We start from the raw sequence: 18,906 nt of genomic DNA on the forward strand, positions 1-18,906 counted from the left end.
GTTTGCTAACACAGTAGCAACCCTTCCACTTCAAGGATAGTAGTATGGTTCCCAGCTGGTCTCAGCTCAGTTTAGAAAACCTAGTATAAGCAATACTTCCCCACACAGGCACTTGTTGTCTGTCTGTCACCTGATCCTTTAGTCATGTACACTTCACTAGTTGTTCCTGTTTAGCACGCTACAGTGGAAACAGTGACAGTTTTTTTTTTTTTTTTTTTTTTTTGGGCTCCAAAATCACTGCAGATGGTGATTGCAGCCATGAATTAAAAGACGCTTACTCCTTGGAAGGAAAGATATGACCAACCTAGATAGCATGTTCAAAAGCAGAGATATTATTTTGCCAACAAAGGTCCGTCTAGTCAAGGCTATGGTTTTTCCAGTGGTCATGTTTGCATGTGAGAGTTGGACTGTAAAGAAAGCTGAGCACCAAAGAATTGTTGCTTTTGAACTGTGGTGTTGAAGAAGAGTCTTGAGAGTCCCTTGGACTGCAAAGAGATCCAACCAGTCCATCCTAAAGGATATCAGTCCTGGGTATTCATTGGAAAAACTGATGCTAAAGCTGAAATTCCAGTACTTTGGCCACCTCGTGCAAAGAGTTGACTCATTGGACAAGGCCCTGATGCTGGGAGGGATTGGGGGCAGGAGGAGAAGGGGACGGCAGAGGATGAGATGGCTGGATGGCATCACTGACTCGATGGACATGAGTTTGAGTGAATTCTGGGAGTTGGTGATGGACAGGGAGGCCTGGCATGCTGCGATTCATGGGGTCGCAAAGAGTCAGACATGACTGAGCGACTGAACTGAACTGAACTGAACTGATGACCTGCTAAGAAGTTTAACTGTTAATATCTCCTGGGTTAAAGATGTTTGAATTTGCAACATGTATCCTCTGAAGATAATCCCTTTGTCTGTCATATACATTTGACATAATTTAATGCAAAGTATGTAGTCAAGATATAAGTATTATGTTATTTATAGTAGGTTATGTTATCCAAAATTTTTGTTGTTTAGAGTATCCAACTTTTCATATTACTGTATCCCATAAATTGCACATTCTTTTAACTCAGTGGCTTTAATGCTAAAATCTTTTGCAATATATCTGATATTTTTTTCTTTTCAACAATTTCTGAATGCATTTCTTCACATATACTAATAGTCATATAGATTTTATTTTCTGGGTGACTTTAACATAACTGGCATATAATTCTACTCTGTAAATTTTAGGAAAGAAATAAATTGAAAGTGAAAACAAGACTCCATTTATCATCACCTAGAACTTTGTACAAAAAGTCATTTGGAATAATCAGCTTCAATAGATTAATTCTCATAGAAGAATAATATTAGCAAATATATCAAATGTATTAAAATATTTGAAGAGTTAGAATATCATGATTGTTAGCAATCATATTTGTGCATAAAATAATTGTAGAAAAGACTTCTAGTTTTTTATTTTACCACTAGAAAGACAAAGCTAAAAATTGAATTTTCAGATTATTATTTTATATTTGAAATGATTTACACATTAATGTGATTAAGCTTGTAGGCTTTATGCTAGATGGACCTGTGTTTGAAACCTGAGTCCTTTGTTTTTCATTGTTAGAGATTAAATGATTTAGATTTATTCTGCATTGATTGCACTTCTCTAAGTTTCTGGGTCACATAGTTTCAGCATTACAAAACATGTAATTACCAAATTTAATGTTATATTTGTCTAAGTTTTAGGTAGACTACTACTAGAGCAGCCTTGTAGCACAAGGCCATAACTTGTATTTGTGTATCTTTAATCCACCACCACCATGATCACCCCCAAATATATAATATACTAACATAAGAAATATGAGAGAAGAGAATTTTAAAACTGGTAAATACACCGATTTTTTTATTTTGCTATCTACTAATTAAATATTTTTCTATATATATATATTGTATGGGAAAAATCAACTCTATATGTTTAAAGATGCTTACTTTACCATTAATTCAGCAACTCTATTGGAATTTAAAGAACAGTTGTAATATTCGTAGTTTTTACCTTAAGCACTGGTTTTCAAAGTCTAGGCAATGAATCACTCCAATATATACAGGTATCAATGCTAATAGATTGAAATAAAAGTATTTGATTTAATTTCTTCTTGGGTCAGTGATAAGATTAGGAAATTCAGTAAGTGCTATAAAACTCAGTATATAGTTTTATCACTGATTAAAATTTCAGGGCACATTAACTTTGAAACATTGGAATATTTCTCAGCATGATTCACATATTTCTCCTGAGTTGATTCTTCCCTAAATTAAATATCTTCATTTGGCGTATTATATGTTAACACAACAATTTCATAAATATTAGAGCTTGTGGGAGTTGCTAATAGTAGATTTTATTTAACACTCCTTAAATTGCAAATTATTGTTGATAATAAAATATGTGAATACTATCTACTTTGAGCCATTTATGGTTCCTAAGTAGCACATATTATGAAGGAAGTTATAGACAATCATAAATAGTAAGGAAAAACTGTTCAAATATATTTACATAAGTTATACCCAAATATTATATACAAAAGAAACATGATTTTCTTCACTATAGTAATATAAAAAACAAATATGAAAATATTTGTTGGGTTGCTCATATACAAATTGATAGTTTGCAACAATTTTACTTTTTTTTCAAAAAGTTTAATATAACTAAAAATAAGTTTATATATTTTCAACAACTTACAGAAAGAGAGATAAGCAACTCACAGATATTACCAGAATTACTGTAGTTGTGAAGAGCAAGCTGGCCTAGATTTTAAAATTGTACAACAGTCTGAATATACTTAATACTACTGAATGGTACTCTAAAAATAGTTAAGATAGTAAATCTTAAGCAATTGTTTTTACCACAACTAAAAGAAGACACTAGATAGAGTGTTCTAAGTGAGAAAGAACATTAGAATGATAAATAATAAAAATTCAAAGACTTATCTCTGAATGCTTATGGGTGGCTTAAATTTAAAAATATTCACGTGTGCTTTATTTTATATAAATTTATTGACTACTTGTTGCTCACACTAGCATTCATTTAAAAAATAGCATGGTGTTGAATGATTTAATAGTTCACTCTCTTCTTCAGAATTATCATTAGGTGGATAAATATTAAAAATGAAATTTCAAGCTAATAGAATAGAAAAAATCTATTTTTACATAGAAAAATCATCTTTAAAAAATGTTTTCATTCAAAACATTTTTAATGAAAACATTTTTACTTTCTTCAGCATCCTTTGTACTCTCAGTTCACTGAGATTTCCATTTTATTTTTAATCAGCACAGTAAAACATTTAACAATGTACAGTATGGGGAATGTTAAATTTTAATAAAACACGAAGAACCTTGGTTAATATATTAGAAGTGACATATTATGCATTATATTGTACTCCATAGAGTTTTCTGAAAATGCAGGTGTGTGTGTGCTTGGTTAGTCATGACTGATTCTTTGCGACTCCATATACTGTAGCCCACAAGGCTCCTCTGTCCATGGTATTTTCCAGGCAAAAATACTGGAGTGGGTTGCTTTTCTCTACTCCAGGGGATATTCCTAATGACCCAGGGATGATGGAAGTTACATCAGCTGTCTTGGCAGAAGGATTGTTTACCACTGAGTCACCTGGGAAGCCCAAACAGGACTATCCAAATTAAATCCCATTGTTTCCAGGCTGAAAGATGTGATTGATTCAGAATATACAACATTTCATCCTTAAGATTCTTATTGTTTACTACTAGGTGAAGTATCCCCTTGACTTTATCTGCAGTTTCACTCTCTGTGGTTTCAGTTACCCACAGTCAACTGTGGTCCAAAAGTATTAAAAAGAAAATTCCAAAATTTAAAAATTCATAGATTTGATGTTGTCGACCATTCTGAGTAGCATGATGAAATCTCAGGTCATTCTACTCTGTTTGGACATTCTCTTAGTGTGCTTAATTTATAAATTAAATTTTGCCATAGGTATGTTGAGAAAAAATACATGGTATGTATAGGGTTCTATATCATGATATGTGATGTTCTATATCATCTATATCTCTGATATATGAGATCTTAGACATTCAACGAGGGCCTTGGAATGTGTAACCTATAGATAAGGGGAGACGACTATATTGTTCCTCAGCATGTTGGCATTGTGGCAAATATGCCAGTGGTCAATGAGCAAAAGGGTCGAGGGAGATCAACTTTCTGGGATATATAGTTTATATATTATTCTCCTAACAAGCTTCATCATGTTAAGCATTCTCAGCTTTAAATAGTGAAAGTGATGTATCCACAGGAAAAAAAAAGAAAACCCCATAATACAGAATTTATTGCCATCAGCTAGTCAGGCTGTCACATTGTGAAAGTAAAATCCTTTTAGTTTCCACAGTAAAAACAAGCAGTCTTTATTTTATGACTGCATAATATTTTTATAGGATAAATATAATCTATCTTATTTCTGCATTCATGTTATCCCTACAGTTTTATATGTATTATTAATTATTGGCAACTCTAATATCTTATAACTATCAAGCAATTTGATAGTCATTTTACTAATTGATTTGAAACACAGAATCGGCTAAAATGTTTCTATCACTTATAAGCTTGAGCTTCAGATGTTTTTATTTTGTCTATTTATAATGATGATAATAAAATAATTATAATTTTGCTATGTTTATTTTTCCTTAATATATATTTCAAGAATAAAGAAAATTCAAGATAAATAAATAATTAGAAAAAGTTTCACCTACAAAATATATCAATGCTTCTGATCTTGGGAATTTAGTTTCCTATTTTTTTTTTCCTTTTTGAAGTGTTCATTTCTACTTTAAGGGATAAGACATATCACATACATTGTAAAACTGATGACAATATAAGCTAATATTATACTGTTTCAGCAATCATGAAGTCTTTTAACTTATGATAATTTATATTACTGTGATCATAAAATTATAGAACTTTATTCTAATTACTAATCTCTACTCGTTTATTATGAAACTGACTTATATATTAGTCCATTCATAAAAAAGGATAATATGCATATATTTCAGAAGAAATGTATTTGATATATTAATAATTAAAATATTTTTATATATATAGTTGAAAATTATGAATGCCAACCTATAATGTTTTCATTGAGTTAATTTTTTAAAGCAATGTAAAATACACAGCAAAGTTGAGGAGAAGTTACAGAGATTTCTCATACATCCCCTCCCCCTGTATATGCATAATCTCCTTCTTTAGCAACACCTCCCAGCAGAGTGGTACATATGTTGTATTTGATGAACCTGCATTGATACATCATTATTACCCAGTGTGCACAGTTTACATTACAGTTTGCTTGGTGTTGTACATTCTGTGGATTTGGACAAATGTATGACATCTATGATTCTCATAACATATAAAGTATTGTCACTTTACTCTGTACTTTATCCTTCTTGTTCATCTCTCTCTCTCCCACTCCTCGAAACCACTGACATTTTTTTTAAACTATTACTACAGTTTTGCCTATTCCAGAATGTCATAGAGTTAGAATTACATGATATATATGAGCTTTTCAGATTGGTTTAAATATACCTTTAAGATTTAAATATACCATTAAGTTTTTCATGGATTGATAGCTCATTTCCTTTTAACATTGAATGCTATTTCATTGTCTGGATGTACCACAGTTTATTTATCCATTCACCTATTGAAGGCTAACCATTACTGCTTCCAAAATTTGTGAGCTGTCAATAAATCTGCTTTAAACAGCCCAGTGCAAGGTTTGCATAGAGATATGTTTTCAACTCCTCTGGAGAATACTAAGAAGCATGATTTCTGGATCACATGGTAAAAATAAATTTAGTTTTGTAAGAAATACCAGTCGTTTTTAAATGGCTTTACTGTCCTCATCAGCAGAAATGATAGTTCCTGTTGTTCCACATCCTCTCCAGCATTTGATATAATTAATGTTCTGCTGCTGCTGCTGAGTCACTTCAGTCGTGTCCGACTCTGTGCGACCCCATAGAAGGCAGCCCACCAGGCTTCCCCATCCCTGGGATTCTCTGGGCAAGAACAATGGAGTGGGTTGCCATTTCCTTCTCCAATGCATGAAAATGAAAAGTGAAAGTGAAGTCGCCCAGTCGTGTCCGACCTCAGCGACCCCATGGACTGCAGCCTTCCAGGCTCCTCTGTCCATAGGATTATCCAGGCAAGAGTACTGGAATGGGGTGCCATTTCCTTCTCCAATTAATGTTCTGGATTCAGGCTATTCTAATAGGAATATTAGGACCTCCCTGGTGACTTAGACGGTAAAGTGTCTGTCTACAATGTGGGGAACCCGGGTTGGATCCCTGGGTTGGGAAGATCCCCTGAAGAAGGAAATGGCAATCCACTCCAGTACTATTGCCTGGAAAATCGCATGGACAAAGGAGCCTGGTAGGCTACAGTCTGTGGCGTTGCAAAGAGTCAGACACAACTGAGGGACTTCACTTCATTTCAATAGGAATATTATGATATCTTATTTTTTTAATTTGCATTTCCTTGATGAAAATGATGTGGAGCATCTTTTCATATGCTTATTTGTCATTGCTATGTCTTCTTAAATGAAGTGTTGATTAAAGTCTTGGTCCATTTTTCACTCAAGTCGTTTTGTCTTTTGTTAAGTTTTAAGAGGATTTAAAAAATATACTTTGGATAACCACCTTTCATCAGATGTGCCTTTGCAAATCTTTTTTCTAGTCTATGCTTGCTATCTTATTCTCTTGATATTGTCTTTGCAAATCAGTTTTATATTTTAATAAATTAGTTTATCAGTTATTTTTTTCATGGACTGTGTTTTGTTTAGTTTAGTGTTTCATTGTCAAGTCTGTGATCCATTTTGAGTCAATTTTGTGATAAGTGTAAGTTCCAGGTCTAGATTTTTTTTTTTTTTTACCATGTGTATATCTAGTCATTTCAGCACCACTTATGACTATCCTGGCTCCATTGTATTGTTTTGGCTGTAACAAATATACTTTACTTCTGAAAATGAAAAACTAAAGGGTTTTAAATAAAATATAAAACATCATACTTATATTATTGTATGATAAAATGATACATTTGCTAGTTATTTTATTAATTTTTCCATAAATCTAGTATTTTATTCTATAAAAATGCCTATGACAGATGATATTTTAAGTCAGTAAATTGTAACTCAAAGTCTGATTTTGGAATTGATTTAATGTTTAAAAATAGGATATCTTTATTTCTCTGACACATCTCATTACCACAATTTTGGGGATATCTCCATTTTTTTAATCCATAGAGCTTTTATGAAATACTGTATAACATAATAGTATTACATATACAATAAGAATATAGTGTAAGAATAGCACAATAAAGTAAAATTTTAAAAATGAATACATTTTACACATAGTAACTATGTAGTTCATTATTGTCAAAAAACTAGTGATGATTATTTTGAGGACTTTTTTTACATTAGCTTTGATATTATATATTAATATATGTATATAATTTATAATTATATATTTTTATAGTTATATTTCAAATGACAATTTTATGGTTATAGTAACAGCTGATTTTAATTTAAATCATTATTTTGCTTCGGTATAAGTCAGTTTTAGGTGAAAAAATAAGGATAATTATAATAAACTATGATAAAACAGCAAAATATAATATCTGTATTAATTTATATAATCAACTTCTTAAACTAGTTTTTTTAAAGGAAGTTATTTAGGAAACAGCAAGTTCAGCCTGATTTAGGTACAAAACTTGATTCCTTTTTATGTTATTGTTTATATCAGATATATCAGGGACTTTGAGAAGAAACTAAAATGATAAGAAAACATAGTCATAGATTTTAAATCTCCAATAAAGAGTAAATGTAAATTTTTTTATTGATGTCTCCGAATAGTTGGAAAAATATCAGAAAAAAATCATCATGTCCAAGTCTGAGCAAAGTGATGAACATATTTAAGTTCGGTACATTCTTTTTCCTCTCACATTTATCTTATCCACGAATACTAAATACAAGCACTTTCCTAGCCTTTCTGTGGTTTCCACAGCAGGGTCCTGATCTCCCCCACCTTTATTGAAACCTATCATATATCATTCCCAGAATCTTCCCCCCTAATCGGAAATTACTGTTATATACACAATGCTTTTTTTTTCAGCTTGATGTTATAAGAACAGCTATAACTTCTTGATAAGAGCCCAATTTATTGCTTTTCCAAGAGTATTTGCATTCTAATAATGAGAAAAAAAAGTTCAACCTAAATGAGTGAATAACTAATGGTGACAATGAAGACACAGAAGTAAAACCAGGGAGAAAAATTATTTCCATTACTCAAATATGAATTTTTCTCAAATTTTAGTTTTCAAATTTAAATTTTATTTATTAATTTATTTAATAATTTTATTCAAAATTTAATTTTTACTCAAAATGTAAATTTCACCACTTAAAATGTAAATAATAGGCTATATGAACTATCAAGTTTGATACTTGGGTCAGGAAGATCCTCTGGAGGAGGAGGGCATGGAACTACACTCCAGTCTTCTCGGCTGGAAAATCGCATGGACAGAGGAGCCTATTGGACAGTAGTCCATAGGATCACAAATTGTTGAACACAACTGAAGTGACTTAGCACACATGCATATGAACCATAGGCTGTTATGCTCTTAATGATATAGTGTGTGTGTCCTCAGACACTCAGTCATGTCCAACTCTGATATGGTAGGAACCTTCAGTTTTAGGTGATTATATACAAACTTAATAAACACATTAGTTGTTATATTCTGTTTTAGAATCAGTTTCCTAAAATTTATATCTTACTATCCTATTTTATTTGTAAAAGTTAAATGTATCTTACCTACATTAAGAAGTACTAGGACTAGTGAACCTTTTATTTCGTTTTTTGTTGTTGTTGTTTTGTTTTTTGTACTTTGCCACTATAATTTATTACAAGATATTGACTATTGTATATTATAGCTTGGCTTCCCTGGTGGCTCAGATAATAAAGTGTCTACCTGCAATGTGGGAGACCCAGGTCTGATCCCTGGGTTGGGAAGATCCCCTGGAGAAGGAAATGGTAACCCACTCCAATACTCTTATTTGGAAAATCCATGGATGGAAGAGCCTGGTAGGCTATAGTTCATGGGTCACAAAAAGTCGGACACAACTGAACAACATCACTTCACTTATTGACTATTGTCCCTGTGCTATACAGTAGGCCCATGTAGTTCATACACAATTGCTTGCATCTGCAATCCCAAACTCCTAATTTATGTCTTCCCCAACATCACTCTCCCCTTTTGTAACCATAAGTTTGTTTTCTATGCTTATGAGTCTGTTTCTGCTTTTTATTATATTTTATATTCAACATATATGACATAATACAATATTTGTCTTTCTCTAACCTACTCCACTCAGTGTGATAATCTCTATGTCCATCCATGTTGCTGCACATGGCATTGTTTAATTCTTTCTTATGACAGAATAGTATCCCATAAATATATATTTGTATATACTATATGTTCTTTATTCATTCATCTGTCAATAGACACTTAGATTGCTTCATGTCTTAGCTATCGTAAATAGTGCTAGTATGAATATTGGGATGCACGTATCTTTTTGAATTAGAGTTTTCTCCAGATGTATCCCCAGGCATGCAATTGTTGAAACAAATGATAACTCTAGATTCAGTTCTTTAGGGAAACCTCCATACTGTTTTCCATAGTGGCTGCACCAATTTACATTCCCACTAGCAGTGTCGGATGGTTCCTTTTTCTATTGAGGAATATTTTAAACAAGTTTCATACTAGGTGCTAAAAAGACAGTGGCACAACCTGCCCCTCTCACAGCCAGCATGGTACTGTATATTCTTAACTAAATTATCAATTCTATGTATATACACATACACACATACATATATATATATGTGTGTGTGTGTGTGTGTGTATTCATAGATCAATTCAGTCACTCAGTCGTGTCTGACTCTTTTCTACCCCATGGACTGCAGCATGCTAGCTTTCTGGTCCATCACCAATTCCTGGAGCTTATTCATACTCATGTCCATCGAGTTGGTATACACACATACAGAGGTTCATAAGAGAGCTTTTTACAAAGGTAAATGTTCAAATTGTGCCTGTATGAAATGGTGGGGTATAAGTTGTTCAGTACAAACTTCACAAAGGATCTTGTCATATATGTGAATCATGTGAGTTTATCAGTGTATTAGGGACAGGAACAGAGTGAGTTAATCTATCATGGGCAAGAATGAGGGAAAACATGAATGAAGAATAAAAACATGGAATTACTATATGACATGCAGAACTAAATATGTTCCTAATACAGTAATTAATGCACTTCAGAAATTATGAAGAATCCTTTGTAATCAGATTTATGCATATCAGATTCAGGTAATGCATATGTGAAGTTAAATAGAATGATCTAAAGACCTGGACTGAGGATAATTAGTAAAAAGACCTGTTTCATTCACAAAAATAGATTTTATTTTCATTCTGAATTACTTAACAATTAAGCCAAAGTATTTTGATTGATCATCAGGTAGACCTGTAAAACTTTTTGCGCTTAGCAGTTTGTAAGTTGGTAACTGTGAATACAACAGGAAGAATTACTGAGTTTAATTTTTTCCCAAATTTTATTGTATTTCAAATAATTCTAATCATCTTTTAAGATGAGTAGAACATTTGGAATAAAAGATTTAGAAACTAATGACTTGATTATGGGAAGCTATTTATTTCATTTAATACCATTATGTATATGCATAAAAATAAATCATATTTTCTATATGACAAATTCTCAAATGCTGTCTATTTGAATTCATAATAATGCCATGATTAGAGCATGAATAGCAAATAATATAAATAATACATACCAAAAAATTGATAGCAGATATTGCGACTTGCCTGTATCCAAATGCTAGAAAACAGAAAAAGATAAACAACATTCATTTTTTGTTTTTTTTTTTCTAATTTTATTTTATTTTTAAACTTTACATAATTGTATTAGTTTTGCCAAATATCAAAATGAATCCGCCACAGGTATACATGTGTTCCCCATCCCGAACCCTCCTCCCTCCTCCCTTTTTTGGATTTACATACTGTAGACATAATTCAGGCAAGGTTTATTGGCTATCACTACCCTCTAAATTGAAAGCACTGTGTGATATGTAATTGAGCTTTTGGAATGATACTTTTGCAATCTGCAGAGATGGTAATATTCTTGCTTTCTACATACACTTTTCTGCTAGTGACCTAATGATATTTAGAATATAAATGTAGTCTATTCATAATTTTTATTATTAAACATTTTAAAAGCAGGTTTGATCTATCCTGTTTATCACTAATTTTTAATGAATTAATTCAGTTTTATTTTTGGCTGCATTGAGTCCTCTTTCCTGTACACAGGCTTCTCTCTAGCTGTGGTGTGGGGGCTTCTTGTGGTGGCTTCTCTTGTTGCAGAGCACAGGCTCTAGGCACAGTGGTCTCAGCAGTGGTGGCTTCAGGGCTCTAGAGCACAGGATCAGTCATTGTGATGCACAGGTTTTGTTGCTTTGCACCATGTGGGATCTTCTCAGACCAGAGATCTACCAGTGTCCCCTGCATTGCAAGATGGATTCTTAACCACTAGACCCCTTGGAAGCCACGTTTTTGTCAGTGTAAGTTTGTCAGTGTAAAAGCACATTAGTATGACCTAGTGTGTAAATGAAATCAATATCTCTTTTTAATGTTCAACAATAAGAAAAATGCTAATAATCATAATTTTTCATGTCAATGTATGGCAAAAACCACTACAATATTATAAAGTAATTAGCCTCCAATTAAAATAAATTAAATTAAAAAATAATACTTTTTATTTTTGCATTGATGTTTTGCAACATACAGTATTTTAAGAGTTTTGAATATTTTCAACATGAAAACAAATACATGGAGCAAGTGCTATTTTTCTCATCATTTGGTAAAATATATATACATATATATATTCTTTACATAATTTGTCAAATCTTGAAGAGTAATGGACAAAATGGAATTTGAAGCAGAGTTCTAAATTCACCTTGTTTATAGTAGAGAAGTTTGAATATAGAAAATAATGAAAATGAAGTTTTCTAATAAGCTCATTATCTATATTAATAGTTGCATTTCTTCTAGTTTTATTTATTGGGCTGGCCAAAAAAATCCATTCATGTTTTCCTGTAACATCTTATGGAAAAATTGGAAACTACTTTTTAGGCAACCCAATAAATTGTGTTTATTTTTGTAAACACATCTACAAATTACACATTAGTGTAATTACTCATTTTGAATCCTGGATTTTTTAACATAAGAATATATTTAAAGTATTTTCTGATATTATAAACATTCATTGTCAAAGGTATGATAGAAATTGCATCATATTGTATAATATAGTTCATAAAATTTAATGTGAATATTATATATTTATTAATGTAATTATATTAAATATATTCTAAATATTACATAGGAGGATCTATGCAATATTTAATTTAAGAGCTAAAAGGAGGGATTTGTTGTAATCAGGAAGATCAGGGAGGACTTTGAATACATAACTGAACTTTTATCTAAAAAGTGAATAGATGTTAACACATGGAAGAGAGGGGTTCAGAACCATCATGCATCAAGACTGTGAAGATATGCTTTGTTTTTATTGTTTTGTTTTGTTTTAATTTTTAGTGAGAATAAATAATGACATGATAAAAAGGTATTGGACCAAAGAGTGTAATTTTAAAGTATTTTATATTTATTTCCCCAAATAAGTTGTAGATAAGATAATTTGAAACAAGCTTTCTAGAAAAAACATTAGATACCATTAAAATTGTCTATAATGTTTTTATAATTTGTATAATATTTCACATATAGATCGACAAAATGTAGGTCATTTTTTCTTTAGTGCTTTTGAGACTAAACATTTTTATATATTAAGCTTCCTGTACATATGCATTCTGGTTAGTAGTTAATAGAATGTTCTTGCCACTGGGCAGTTCAATTATTATAATATATTTTTCTTATTTATTTCAAGTATTATTCAAGGATGTAAAATGATCTTCCTAATGGTATATGTGTTGGAAATACATACCAACAGATTGCTTTTCATTTGTTAATGTGTGTAAATGTGTAGATGCTATTTATTTTATGCAGTCAAATCTATTGATAATAAGGCTATAAAAATGTGGAACTATTTGTATAGAGAATGCAGAAAGAAGTGAAAAAAATAATTGATACAATGGACAAGGAACAATTATTTAAATTATAAAAACATAAAAATAACAGAAAATTTTAATAATCATGTATGTAGTAAATAAAAAAATATCCTGAATTAAACACTTGAGTATGTATTGAGTTGGTCAAAAAGTTCCTTCACATTTTTAAGTTAAAAATAAAAGACACGTTTTTCATTTTCACCAAGAACTTTATTGAACATTGTATTCACCATTTTGTTTCATTACCTTCTGCTATTTTTCAAGAAACTTCATAATCCCATCTTCTCAAACCTTTTTGTTTTCTTGAGCAAAGAACTATCACAGGTGCCTTTTACAGCCTTACAGGGAATAGAATTTTTTCCCTTAAGAGAATTCTGTAAAGATCAAAATAAATGGACACCCAGAGTTGCAACGTCTGGTGAATACTGCAGATGTAAAGTTTTAACAGTTTTCGCCTAGTCATCAAAGAAACACGCAGTCTTATGTTATCCTGATGGAAAATTACACATTTTCTACTGACTAATTCCAGACACTTTTCGTCAAGTGCTGCTTTCAATTGGTCTAATTGGGAGGAATACTTTTTAGAATTAATCATTTGATTTTTCAGAAGGAGTTCATAATAGAACCTTTCAATCCCACCATATACACGGCATCACATCCTTTGGATGAAGACTGATCTTTGGTGTGGTTGGTGGTGGTTCCTTTCACTTGCCACATAGTCACTTCTGTACTACATGATTGCAGAGTATCCAGATTTCATTGCTTGTCACAATTTGTTTTAAAAAATGGAATGTTTCTCAATATGTTTAAATAAAGAATCACATGTGGAAATGTAGTCAAGAGATTTTTTTCCCCTTAACTTATATAGAATACAAACACCAAAACGATTAACATTAACCAAGTTGGTGCAAATGATTTTCGGCACTTTATTTGAATAAATTGAATGTATCAGCTATCTCCCATTGATTTTTTCAGTTAGTGTCTCAATTTGATGACTATCAACTGCAACTGGTCTACCCAACCATGGTGCATCGTCCAGTAAGAAATCTTCAGTACAAAACTTTGCAAACCACCTTTGACACATTTGATCAGTCACAGTACCTTCTATATACATGGTGTAAATAAATTTTTGTGTTTCAGTTATATTTTTACCTTTCTTGAAATGATAACACAAAAGGTGCCAAAAATTTTGCATTTTATGTTCCATCTTCAATATTAAAAGGCTACATAAAAATTCACCAATTTCTATACGTAATTTTTTTTAAAAAACTACACACTGTAATGACAGCTGTCATAATAAAATCTAACAGAATTGTTTTGAATGAAGTTAAAGACAATTAAGCAGACTACAGATATCTTATGGGAAAAAATAAATGAACTTTTTGGCCAGTCTAATGTCAAAAGACGGAGAAGGCAATGGCACCCCACTCCAATACTCTTGCCTGGAAAATCCATGGACAGAGGAGCCTGGTAGGCTGCAGTCCATGGGGTCACTAAAAGTCGGACACGACTGAATGACTTCACTTTCACTTTTCTCTTTCATGCATTGGAGAAGGAAATGGCAACCCACTCCAGTGTTCTTGCCTGGAGAATCCCAGGGACAGGGAAGCCTGGTGGGCTGCCATCTATGGGGTCGCACAGAGGTGGACTGAGTCGGACATGACTGAAGCGACTCTTTGCGACCCCATAGACGGCAGCCCACCAGGCTCCCCCGTCCCTGGGATTCTCCAGGCAAGAACACTGGAGTGGGTTGCCATTTCCTTCTCCAATAGCATAGCATAGCAATGTCAAAAGAACATATATAAAGTGAAAGCACAGAAAAATATGATGAAAAAATTAGTCACACATAAAAATACAATCATTGTTTCTTTCATTTTTATAATTGTGAGGTTAAACGAAAGATTACATTATATTGTATGCATTCAGGTGTTAAAGAAAATTTACAATGGAAATAATACAAAAATTGGCTGAAATCTTCTGCAACTCTTAAGTATCTGAACTTAATAGAGCATGCAGTTTGATTACAGTTTTTTAATCTAAAATAACTTTTAACTTGTTTAATTAGTATGCTTATTTTCATTAAATATGATTATTTAATAAGATTCTAAATACTTGGCTGAAAAAGTTTTTATATGTATCTTTACTCTTTTTGTCATAATCTTTCTATAATGTTAGTATTTTTGCTTTTAGATTAAATGCTGATTTAGGAATGGATTTTTAAGTATCTAGTTTTAAAATTATTGTTTAAAAAGTTTTTGTGTTTGTCTATGTTTTCAGATTTAGTTCATCTCATTCAAAGATAATGTAGTTAGTACCACCTTTTTTTGTTTTCAGATTCCACATATAAGCCTATTTACAAAGCAGAAATAGAGTCACAGAGTAGAAAACATAATTATGTTTACAAAAGGGCAAAGTGGGAGAGGGACAAATTGGGAGACTGATATTAATATATACACAACTAAGCTAATAAAGAATCTTCCTGTAGTACAGAGAACACAAATTTAATTCCTGGGTCAGGAAGATCCACTGTAGAAAGGATAGGCTATCCACTCCAATATTCTTGGGCTTCCCTGGTGGTTTAGATAGTAAAGAATCCACCTTCAATGCGGAAGACCTGGATTTGACCCATAGGTTAGGAAGATCTGGAGAAGGGAACGGCTACTCACTCCAGAACCTTGCCTGGAGAATCCCATGGAGAGGAGCCTGGCAGGCTACAGTCCATGGGGTCCCTAGGAGTGACTTTCACTTCATTTCATATATAAAATAGGGGCTTCCCTAGTGGCTCAAGGGTAAAGAATCTGCCTGCAATGAAGGAAACCCAGGTTTGATCCCTGGGTTTGGGAAGATACCCTGGAGGAGGGCATGGCAACCCTCTCTAGTATTCTTGCCTGGAGAGTTCCATGGATAGAGGATCCTGGAGCACCACAATCCATAGGGTCACACAGAGCCTAACACAACTGAAGCGACTGAGCAACAGCAGCATATATAAAAGAGATAATAAGAACCTCCTGTATAGCACAGGAAATTCTATTCAATATACTGTAATGACATTTATAGGAATAGAATCTGAAAAGAAGTGGATATATGTATAACTGATTCGATTTGCTTTGTAGCAGAAACTAACACAATGTTGCAAATCACTATACTCCAATAAATAATAAATTAAAAAAAAAAAAAAAAAGATAGTGTAGAGTAGTCCTACTTTGGAGAAACAGCATTGAATTTTCCCTGTGGCTCAGTTGGAAGAGAATCTGTCTGCAATGCAGGAGACTTGGATTAGATCCCTGGGTTGGGAAGATCGAGAAGGAGAAGGCTAACCACTCCAATTATCTGGCCTGGAAAATTCCATTGATTGTATAGTTCATGGGATTGCAGAGTCAGATAGGACTGAACAACTTTTTCATTAATTTCATTGTCAATATAAAATCAAAAAGTTTAACCTTAAGTTCTAAGTAAGCATTATAAAAGGGAAATAATCCATTGTGTATATGTACCACAGCTTTCTTATCCACTCATCTGCTGATGGATTCATGTTGATGTATGGCAAAACCAATACAATATTGTAAAGTAATTAACCTCCAATTAAAATAAATTTTAAAAAAAGGGAAAGAATCACTCTTTAAAAATCATTGGCTGAGATAATGAATGCAGGGTAGATCTTTTTGTAGATTAAAGCAGAAAAGTGAAATTCTGAGGAAAAAATTAAATGTAACAAATGTCATAATCATTTGACAAAGTTAGATCTGCTGGATCCCATTATTAGGCTTCCACTCCACTAAGTCACTTCAGTTGCGTCTGACTCTGTGTGACCCCATAGACGGCAGTCCACCAGGCTCCCCTGTCCCTGGGATTCTCCAGGCAAGAACACTGGAGTGAGTTGTCATTTCCTTCTCCAATGCATCAAAGTGAAAAGTGAAAGTGAAGTCGCTCAGTCGTGTCCAACTCATAGCGACCCCACGGACCACAGTCTACCAGGCTCCTCCGTCCATGGGATTTTCCAGGCAGGAGTAGTGGAGTGGGGTGCAATTTCCTTCTTAGTTTTAGGCTTCAATGTAGGCTAATTATCTTAGGCCCACACCAATATTGTTACAGACTTAGTGGTGCCCCCTAATAGTTAGATGTTGAAGCCATAAATTTCAATATAATGGTATTTAGAGATTCCCTGATATTTCAGTTGGTAAAGAATCCTCCTGCAATGCAGGAGACCCCAGTTCATTTGCTGTGTGAGGAGATCTGCTGGCGAAGGGATAGGCTACCCATTCCAGTATTCTTGGGCTACCCTTGTGACTCAGCTGGTAAAGAATCCGCCTGCAATGCGGGAGACCTGAGTTTGATCCCTGAGTTGGAAGATCCCCTGGAGAAGGGAAAGGCTACCCACTCCAGTATTCTGGCCTGGAGAATTCCATGGACATGAGCTAATTATTGTAGGGATCCCACTATTGCTATAGGTTTAGTGGTGTCCCCTAATAGTTAGAGGTTGAAACCATAAGTTTTAATAAAATTGTATTTAGAGATGGAACTTTGGGGAATTATGTTTAGATGAGATCATGAGAATAGGGCCCTTGTGATGGGACTAGTATCTTTGAGAAATGCCAGAAAGCTTGCTTTTGCTCTTCACCATGGGAGCAGTCAGTGATAAGGGAGGCATCAACAAGTCAGAAAGAGAGTCCCCACTAGAGAAACCCACCTGCCAACACCTTGATCTTGGACTTTCCAGGCTGAATATTTGTGAGAAATAATCCCTCTGGATTAAGCCAATCTGTGGTATTCTGTTAGAGCTATCAGTGCACACTAAGAAGTGATCAATTTAAAAAATTTAAGCTTTTTCTCAGTTCAGTTCAGACGCTCAGTCATGTCTGACACTGACTTCATGGAATGTAGCACCCCAGGCTTTCCTGTCCATCATCAACTCCCAGTGCTTGCTCAAACTCATGTCCATCTAGTCAGTGATGCCATCCTACCATCTCATCCTCTGTCATCCCCTTCTCCTTCTATCAATCTTTCCCAGCATCAGGGTCTTTTCCAATGAGTCAGCTCTTCATATCAGGTGGCCAAAGGATTGGAGTTTCAGCTTCAGCATCAGTCCTTCCAAAGAATATTCAGGACTGATTTCCTTTAGGATGGACTGGTTGGATCTCATTATAGTCTAAGAACCTCTCAAGAGTCTTCACCAACACCAGTTCTAAAGCATCAATTCTTCAGCTTTCTTTATAGTCCCACCCTCACATCCATACATGACTACTGGAAAAAACATATCTTTGACTAGACAGATCTTGTTGGCAAAGTAATGTCTCCACTTTTTAGTATGTTGTTTAAGTTCCTCATAGCTTTTCTTCCAAGGTGCAAGCGTTCTTTAATATCATGGCTGTAACCACCATCTGCAGTGATTTTGGAACCCAAGAAAATAAAATCTGTCACTGCTTCCATTCTTTTCCCATCTGTTTGTCATGAATGATGTGACCAGATGCGATGATCTTAGTTGTTTGAATATTGAGTTTTATACCAGCTATTTAACTTTCCTCTTTCACTTTTACAAAGAGCTCTTTAGTTCTTCTTCACTCTCTTCCATAAGGTTCTGTCCTCTCCATATCTGAGGTTACTGATATTTCAAATCCTGACAGTCTTGATGTGAGTTTGTTCTTCAGCCAGCCTGGCATTTCTCTTGATGTACTCTATAAGTTAAATAAGCAG

General features: G+C 33.4%; 1 protein-coding gene across 2 annotated transcripts in view; it reads right to left on the reverse strand.

Annotated features, from left to right (window-relative positions):
• The window catches only part of TECRL (trans-2,3-enoyl-CoA reductase like), a 142,281-nt gene that overhangs the window by 15,182 nt on the left and 108,193 nt on the right, over positions 1-18,906 (reverse strand). For both annotated transcript variants that reach the window (XM_019962821.2, XM_070791515.1), the window contains exon 8: positions 10,876-10,919. In XM_019962821.2, the coding sequence (XP_019818380.2) occupies positions 10,876-10,919 (44 nt within the window). The remainder of the gene's footprint in view (positions 1-10,875; positions 10,920-18,906) is intronic.

The sequence above is a fragment of the Bos indicus genome, chromosome 6 (assembly GCF_029378745.1).
Source record: "Bos indicus isolate NIAB-ARS_2022 breed Sahiwal x Tharparkar chromosome 6, NIAB-ARS_B.indTharparkar_mat_pri_1.0, whole genome shotgun sequence".
Taxonomy (NCBI): Eukaryota; Metazoa; Chordata; class Mammalia; order Artiodactyla; family Bovidae; genus Bos; species Bos indicus.